The sequence below is a fragment of the Odocoileus virginianus genome, chromosome 5, assembly GCF_023699985.2.
Source record: "Odocoileus virginianus isolate 20LAN1187 ecotype Illinois chromosome 5, Ovbor_1.2, whole genome shotgun sequence".
NCBI classification, from domain to species: domain Eukaryota; kingdom Metazoa; phylum Chordata; class Mammalia; order Artiodactyla; family Cervidae; genus Odocoileus; species Odocoileus virginianus.
In genome coordinates this window covers 15,399,743-15,409,476 of record NC_069678.1, presented here as the reverse complement: position 1 = coordinate 15,409,476, position 9,734 = coordinate 15,399,743, and the positions used below count along the sequence as shown (strand labels likewise).

At 36.0% G+C, this 9,734-nt stretch overlaps 1 protein-coding gene across 1 annotated transcript; it reads right to left on the bottom strand.

The window, feature by feature from the left end:
- Positions 1-2,142: 2,142 nt before the first annotated feature.
- Positions 2,143-3,090, bottom strand: LOC110144156 (olfactory receptor 10R2-like). Its single transcript, XM_020904051.2, has one exon. The coding sequence runs from the start codon at positions 3,088-3,090 to the stop codon at positions 2,143-2,145; it is 948 nt and encodes a 315-aa protein (XP_020759710.2).
- Between the last annotated feature and the right edge of the window lie 6,644 nt (positions 3,091-9,734).

Sequence of the window (9,734 nt, the reverse complement as noted above, 5' to 3'; positions counted from 1 at the left end):
TTCATTTTTATCACATTTTGCTGAAGTATTGACTTGTAATCAGATGGAAAAATAAAACTAACTGCTCCCTCATGGCAGATGACTTGAGAAGCTCTGTTTGAGGATTTGTGTTCTTTGAAGTGAAGTGAAAGAGTTAGTCGCTTCAGTCATGTCCGACTCTTTGCAACCCCATGGACTGTAAGCCCACCAGGCTCCTCTGTCCTTGGGATTATCCAGGCAAGAATGCTGGAGTGGGTAGCCATTCACTTCTAGGAATTTCCTGACCCAGGGAACAAACCCGCATCTCCAGCACTGCACGCAGTTTCCTTGTGGTTCGAGCCAGCAGAAGACTTTACACCAATCTTACTCATTTTGTGTCCTCTGAGAATCTCAGTTCTGAGGATGATGGTCAGACACAACTCTGTGCTGTGAATTGGTTGCTTTTAGTTGATTTAGTACCTTGTGTCAGTCTATTTTCAGCACTGTCTCTTCTCCTTGAAACTCTTTTTTTTTTTTTTTGCTTCTATATATTTCTTTAATATCTTCTGTGCATTATCCTTTCCTGTTGGACTTCTTTATGAGTATATGTGTTTATATATACATATATATATTACTCCTGCTATAATTTTGGTAAGTTTAGGGGTAGAATGCAGAAGGCAATGGTAACCCACTCCAGTACTCTTGCCTGGAAAATTCCATAAACAGAGGAGCCTGGTAGGCTGCAGTCCATGGAGTCACTAGGAGTCAGACACAACTGAGCGTCTTCACTTTCACTTTTCACTTTCATGCATCGGAGAAGGAAATGGCAACCCACTCCAGTGTTCCTGCCTGGAGAATCCCAGGGACAGGGGAGCCTGGTGGACTGCCGTCTACGGGGTCACACAGAGTCGAACACGACTGAAGCGACTTAGCAACAGCAGCAGCAGCATGTGGAGAGGACTGCACACAAGGAGCTGAATGTGTCTGAAATTCAGGTCACATGAGTGATGGGAAAGGATCATATTATCATCATAGCTATCTCAAACACATGTTAACCAAGATTAACCCTCCTGGGTGACACAAGAGACAGAAAGTACAAAAATCACAAAGAGACAAATGTCAGGTTAATTGTGCAGAAATGACAATGAGAGCTGAAAACAACAGGAATGTACATTTTGTGATACCCATTCAGGGCAAGCTGGTTTCCTTGGAGATATTGATGACAGGAATTTCCAGACAGCTGAGAGGTAAGATGAGATAAATACCCAAGGTGTTCACTGTCTTATACATTCAGATGGCAAATTTGAAACTAGGAGCTCTTCTTAATAAATTTAGTGTAAAAGACCACAGAGACATCTTTTCAGCCTGAGGCAGGATTAGCTGGCTAGTATTTCTTGTTCATGTATATGGCATATCTTTTCATTGCATAAGTAGTGGTTCAAAGGAGTGACCAAAAAAGGCATTGAGAAACACCATTTTTTGAGAGTCGAGGAAATAAAGGGTCATTAGAGAAATGTATAAAGCCTTGTTTGATATGTTAATAGAGGCTATGCAGCTTTACATATTACTTATGCTTTTTAAAAAAAAAAAAAATCTTATCCATTAGATGCAGGGGAAAAAAAAAAACTTAGTTAAAAAAAGAAAATCATATTATCCCTATTTTCTGTATTTTTAGATTCAGAGGACAACTGTAGTTATATGAAAGTCATGACCTAACCAGTATTAACCTAAAATCTTCTAATTATTAGTACAGTAACATTTTACTGTCATCAAGTCACACTCCTAGATCCAAAGTGCCTTCTGGCCCAAGCAACTCATTATAAACTGGATGCAATCTTTAACAAAAAAAAACCCATAAAGATTTTTGGCAAACAAGCCAAACATAGGATAAGAGATAATGGCTATTAAGACAGTTTTAAGAACCATCAATCTGGGAAAAGAAGAGATGGAAAGTTATGTTAAAGTGACAGACAGTTTGCTATCTCCCTAAATCTTTGCAACAACCTTGAGATAAACATATTACTAAGACTGCTTTACATAAAGAATGTTAAGGCCCCACAATATCAAGCAACTCATCCAAGGCTATACAGTTACATAGATAAATAGATTAGAAACTTTTATGACTTAAACAGTTAGTGATACCTTTGTCCCAAATGTGTGTGTATTGTTTGAAAAATGTTGTAATTATAAAGTCTTAATAGAAAACCCCTTCTTCACAATCATTTTTCGAATGGCCAGCTGTACATCTTTGTTTCTGAGGCTGTATACCACAGGGTTCAACAGTGGGGTGATGATGGTATAGGTCACTGTCACCAGCCTGTCTTTGCCTGATGTATTAATATGTTTGGCTGAGGGTCTCAGGTAGACAAAAGAAGCACAGCCATAGTGGACAATGACCACAATGAGATGAGAAGCACAGGTGGAAAATGCTTTTCGCTTGCCTTCAACTGATGGTATCTTAAAGATAGTAGAGACAATAAATCCATAAGAGATGCAGATGAAGATCAAGGGCACAATAAGTGCTAAGACTCCACAGATAAAGATGACAAGTTCGTTAATGTAACTTCCAGCATAGGCAAGATGAATGACTGGTGAAATATCACAAAAGTAATGGTTGACCTTGTTGGAGCCACAGAAAGGGAGGCTAAAGACCAAAGTTGTTCCCAGTAGAGATATTAGGAAACCACTAACAATGCAAGTTGATGTTAGTTGCCCACATACCCTCCAGCTCATGAGAATGGGGTAGTGCAAAGGCTGACAGATGGCAGCATAGCGATCATAGCCCATCACTCCCAGAAGCAGGCAATTGGTGACAGCAAAACCAAGAAAGAAGTACATCTGTGAAGCACAACTCACAAAGGACAGTGTCCTGAACACCGAGAGCAGATTGATAAGCATCTTGGGCAGGATGGCAATTGTGTAGAAGATCTCAGAAGTAGAAAGAACACATAGAAAGAAGTACATGGGTGTGTGGAGGCTGTGATCCAAGCATATGACTGAGATGATGGTGATGTTTCCACTCAAGATGATCAAATAGAGGCAGAGAAAGACCACAAAGAGGACAAGCTGCAATTCCCCAAGACTGGAGAAACCCAGCAGGAAGAACTCAGTAACACAGGAGGAATTGGCCATGGAGAATTGCTCCTACAGAATAAAGTCAATATGATCAAGTCCATAGACCACTGGAGGTGAGAAATCAAGCAGACTTACCCTTCATAAAGTAGCCATTCTGGATATGAAAGAGAAACAACAGGATTGTAAAGTAGCCAAATATCCTAAATTAACATGCACCCACAGTGATAACTTTCTGCTAATGATTTTAGCAGTGAACCTGGGGACACGTGTTTACATATAATGCACAGATCCTTGCTCAAATAAAGCCTATTCCTCAGGCTTCGAAGACTTACATAGTCCCAACTTGCAAACATATATAGTTTGTGTTTAGGTCTTTTATTTTTTTTTTTTTTTTGATAATTTAATTCTTAAATGTTCTTTATCTGTAATAATTATTATTTCAAGTGATCATAATTTCATTCATATTACTGATACAAGTATTCTATAAACAATAGCACCAATATCTGAAAATCAACTTCCCATTTGCTTTTAATACATTCCTCATCTAGGGCAATATCTATTGAACTTTTTTGTGTTGCTTGTTCATGAACAATGAAAGGAGAGTTTCCTTTCATTGCAAATCACATACCCCATTTTCATGCAGTTTTCATTAAAATTAATTTGGATTAGAACTACAGATGCTGTCTTGGAACTAGTTTTACGATTTTGCTACTTACTCTTATAAGACATTAAGCTTGATTACCTCTTACAGAAAATGAGTGGCTAGAATAATTAAGTTTTGCTTCAGTATTCATTGGTTGCCCACTTGGTTATATATGTTATCCTTGATATACCTGACTTGAAAACCCAACAGTCTATTGTTCCCAGTTCTGTCTATGAATTCTTGAGCAGGGAGGCTCAGATACATTCCCTAAGGCTTCTGATACAGTTCTTATTGTTGGTACTAGATTATATATATTTTTAATTAAAACATTTTATCCGCTCCCACTTCACACTTAAATCTGTTCCTTTATCTGTATTCTCTATCTCAACAAAACTTTTCAAAATCCTCTGTTGTAAATTTCTGAGGAATATTTAAACACTTAAAAATTTTCATCCTCCAATTTGTTTCGATCTGCAGTACTTCTAAGATCCATTTCTTTCCCTCTGCCAGAAATCAGCTCTTACCTGAACTATTACCCAGAGCATTATGAATGGGCTCCCAAGATTCCACTTGGTCTCAATCTAAGCCAGCTTCCACAATAGCAATATAGTTTTCTTTCAGTAGGACAAATTCTATCTTATTAATATGCTCAATAATTCACAATTATCAATAAAATTAAAGCAACTGTATTTTCTCTTTCATATTTTCTCAAATTTACCTTTCCACTCATAACTTCCAACACATATTTTTTTACCTTATCATTGAGAAAATGCATTTAGGCATTGAGAATACTTGAACAGTTATGTCATTTTTCATATCATCCCCTACATCTGGAAATAGTCTATGCTTTATATTTATTGTTTTCCTTCTTTTCTTTTGAGGAACTTCCTTAAATTCCCATTTAAAATAACATGTTCATCGATCCTTCCTCCAACTTCCTAATCATGTTTTATAGCTTTCTCTGCATTTCCTTAGCAATCACTAGAAACTTACTTCTTTTGCCACTAGTATTATATATTCATGTTTATCTACAAATATAATAACTTGCCTGAGACAGAAAATGCATCTCAACACTTACCATGGTGTCTAGTACATACCAGTTACTTGAAAATGTGTTGAAACAACAAATGACCAATGATTCCAGTTTCTTTTCTAAATTATTTCAAAACTCAAAAGGTAGATAGCATTTGATTTCATAGATTTTCTATACTTGTTCCACTGATATTAATTTACCATACAATATTAACCTTTTGCTTCAAAAATTTTGGATAAAAAATCTAACATAGTTATCTAAATGCAGACACAAAACATACATTAAAAATTGTTGTCGTCTCATTTTCTTTTCTAATTACCAAGTGATTTTCTTCATTATCTACTTAACCAAACTTCTCCATTTTAATTTTAAAAGAACTTTATTGATGGCTTTAAAGTATTTTAAGGGTTTCCCTTGTGGCTCAGCTCGTAAATAATCCACCTGCAATACGAGAGACCTGGGTTTGATCCCTGGCTTGGGAAGATCCCCTGGAGAAGGGAAAGTCTACCCACTCCAGTATTCTGGCCAGAATTCCATGGACTGTATAGTCCAAAGGGTCATAAAGAGTCGGACATGACTGAACGACTTCCACTTCAAAGTCTTTTAAGAATAACATATTTCCATTAGTATTTGATCTTCTGCATAGACAAATATTTAGCAAAAATTTTAAATAGGACCAAAATCAAAAGCTTAAGGTCTTCTTTTGATATCTTTGAATTGCCTTGTCTGTAAAATTTTATAAGAAATACATACTGTGCTTTTGACCAGAACAAAGACTCTTCTATTATTCTGCCTAAGATACCATCTCTACATTTTCAATTTCCTGGTTTCTTTGCTTTGAGTATTTTCTCTTTCATAGGATCATCCTCAGAAAGAACAGTGACTAGTTATTGAAAGCAAGATGGAGTTTCTGAAAAGAAAGCCACACCACATTACTCAATGGCTATTTCATGACACTCTCCTGCCAACCTCTGCAACATGTCATCTACTTTTTCAAACTCATCCTGGGGACCTATGTGGAAATTGAAGTTTGAGAATAAATTTATTATGGAAAATTTTGGATATACTTAACCTGCTCTAAGATTCTACATAAAAGAGTTGGCCAATAGAAGATAGTGCTTTACTCTTGGAAAGGAAGATATTATAGATTTCCCATGCCCCCCAAAAAAAGCTTTTGAAAAGATGAAAAGAGGGGAAAAGAAAAGGAAAATAGGGTAATTAAGCAGTTTTCACAAGTGAAAAAAGTAAATTGATCTCTTGTTATCTTGCTCAATCACTCTTTGACACCTGTAGTATAAATTTAATACCCTTACTTTGGTTAAAAAGATAAATAATTCTCCTCCACATCTACATTTATAACTGTATCCTTTAAATATACATCACACTGGAATTTCACTAACATACTTACAGTTTTCATATATGCCATCACATTTCAAGATGTCATGCTGAGAGAGAGAGAGATCTCAAACTCCAGTTTCCTTTTGCCTTCGTCTGTGACCCACTCATTCTTTACACTTTCTGAAAGTCAGTAGTTACTGAACTTTCTCTAACCTGTCTAGGGAGGGTTTATTTTATCTTATATATTCAAAGATTGTTTCATGTGTCTTCACCAAATACTCAACATGTTATATCCAAATTATTTTTTCATGATTTTTTTCTCTGATAGATTTGACAGACTCAATAATAAAGACTAAAACTTTTCCCTATGTATCCTCAAAACAGAGCCCAATGTAAAAGGACCTACTGTATAGCACAGGGAACTATGTTTACCACTCTGTAATAACCTAAATGGGAAGAGAACCTGAAAAAAAAGAGATATATGTCTATGTATAATTGAATCACTTTGCTTTACACCTGAAACTAACACAACATTGTTAATCAATGATACTACAATGTAAAATTTAAAGTGAAAACAAAACAAAAAAATTAGAGTTCAATGTTCAAATAAATTAGATATATGGAATATAAGGGCTTGATGAGCAAAGAAATGAAACAGTCCATAAATGAATTAGTAGTGATTTTAGTTAGTACTCTTGACATCACCTTGGTCCCCTTTGCAAAGCCATTGCCTCCTAAGTAAAAATACTTTCTGTGTTTTTCATATAGTTCATAGTCTGCTTAAATTTTTTTTTCTTTCTAATACTGCATCTCTATATTTTCTTCCATTCAGCTACCCTTTCTATCATTTGATCACCTTTCTATTTTCCACTATTAATAACTGGGGGAAAATATCACTGACTCCAAAGAAACACCAACAATTTTTGTATTTGTTCTACATGTGAATGACTAGATTGTCACTGTTCTTCTCAATAAAAATTAAAAAAAATAATTCACATTCCTTCAAATCAGAGTTTATTGCCCAGTAATATGCAGGTGTCTTCATTCTCAGACATATCTCCAAAACATCAATGATTTCTGGGTAAAATTTGCCAAAATTACCTTCCCTGTCATAATACCCCAAAGTTTTCCTTCCACTTCCTATAAACTCTTTGAACCAGTATAAAGTATACATTGTTTCACAGAAAAAATGTCATGTTGCCTTATTCATGGGAAGTTTAGCTATTTCCTCAATATGTATGACCAGTGGTCTTTCCTTTTTACATTAACCATGACCTCAAAACTTTGGTTCTTATTAAGATCTCCATCCTCCTAGGGATCTAATTACCACACTGTGCCCAGTTCTTGTCATAATTTCCCCAATTAGTAAGTAGAACTATGGTAATACACTAGGAAAATTAGTTGGTCATAGAAAAGACCTTCTCTAATATACCACGGAGATTAGTTGGTTTCCTCCCGAAAATTCTCTGGGGACTTAGAGAGGTGGAGGTCTTCTTGGTCATATTTGTTAAAACAGACAGAACTAACTTCTTTGAGTTTCCCTACCTAATGACTAATTTTTTCTCAGTTTGGAAAAAAAATATCCTTTTCATATTCTCATTTCTGAAATCTAGAAGAGAGGAAGAAAGGTACAAAGAATACAGGACAAAATATTAGAGTGGCAGAGGCAGCATAAGTTTTTTGGACACATGAAAAACTCCTTTTTTCCTGGAATATAATGTGAGCACGATAAATATTTCTTTAATGAAAAGAAAATAGAGCAACCTAGATGTCCATCAGCAGACGAATGGATAAGGAAGTTGTGGTACATATACACAATGGAATATTATTCATCTGTAAAAAAGAATTCATTTGAGTCAGTTCTAATCAGGTAGATGAAACTGGAGCCTATTATACAGAGTGAAGTAAGTCAGAAAGAGAAACACCAATACAGTATATCAACACATATATATGGAATTTAGAAAGATGGTAATGATGACCCTATATGCAAGACAGCAAAAAAGACACAGAGGTAAAGAACAGACTTTTGGACTATGCGAGAGAAGGTGAGGGTGGGGCGATTTAAGAGAATAACATTGAAGCACAAATATTACCATATGTAAAATAGATGACCGGTGCAAGTTTGATGCATGAAGCAGGGTACTCAAAGCCGGTGCTCTGGAAAAACCCAGAGGGATGGGGGTGGAGATGAGGTGGGGGAGCACATGTACACGCATGGCTGACTCACGTCAATGCATGGCAAAAACCACCACAATATTGTAAAGCAATTAGTCTCCAATTAAAATAAATAAATTGAAAAACAATGTGTGGTTTGTGGAGTAAAATGTGATAGTGCATGTTATAGATTTTAGCTGAGACTTATCCTTTAGAAGAACTTCCTTTTAACTTCAGATTGCATATTTATTCCCTCTGCCAATGAACCCAGACTCATGAACTACAAATGAGGCAAGCACTAGACATCCGTGGAAGTCTCTCTGAGAGGTTCATGTAAATTGGTCTGGTATAAGTTATATCAGAGAAGCCACAGAGATGGAACAGTAGGAAATTTGAAGGTATTCAGTAAGAACTTAATGAATAGAACTTGATGGCTTCACTCTCCTTCAGTTATGTCAGAGATTGTGACCATGGCTAGATTTTTAGGAAATACTTCGCTAAGAAGATTGATCAATAGGCTTTATCTTTCTCTAGACATACAAAAGATTAAATATAGTCACATATTTATTTATTTATTTTACAGTTCTCACCTGGAGAGATGCTGTATTGCCTATTTGTCCTGAAACTACATAGGCTGAATGATTACTTTGACATGCATACTGCAGCAAAAGTGAAGTTACAATGGTTTATAAACTGAGCTCTAGACTCTGGAGCTTCAGCTTCCTATTTCCTACAAAACGACTTCCTACTGTCTTATGAAAAATCCATTTTTGTACCCTAGCCACCATGTTCTGAGGAAGTCCAAGCAGCACTTGGAGAATCCACATGATAACAAACCAAGGCTCTCAGTCAACAACCTCAGATAAGCACACAGTCTACAGTTAGCATAAACTAACCAGACACATACATGAACAATTGTGTGAATGGCTCTTTCAACCCTAGTTAAGCCACCCAAGGTGACCTCACAAAGAGTAGATACCAGCTGTCCCCGGGGAGCCTTGCCAAAACTAGATTTATATGCAAAATAAGTAAGTGTTGCTGCTTTAACAGCAAAAGTTCTCAGTAATTTACTATGCAGAAAAAAAAAATCAGAATTTGATATCGAAAGGCAGGGTGCTGATGTAATAAAAACTTTAAAAATGTGGCATTGAGTTTGAAACAGGAGATTCTGTAAAGGCTTAAGAAATCTGTCACTGAAAGGTGGAAGAGACTTGAGGCAACTCTTGGTAAGTATTTGAAGGACAGAGAGGAAATTGCTCTCATACTCTGGTAAAAAGGGGATATGAATATGCTTTGTTGAAAAGTTGGATGACCCATAGCTCAGTAAACATAAAAAACACTTTGTGAACTCATGGAACCTCCTTTGGTAAGTTGGTAGGAAGATTATAGAAAGTGAAAATCTATGATAAAACATAAGAAGGAAGAAATGAAAAAAGAAGGTGCCATTAAGTTTCTGAAAAGAATTTAGAGAAACTCTAGAGAATCCAGAACTCACTGGGATAGAAAAAAAAGTTGTTTCTCATCCCATCCCCA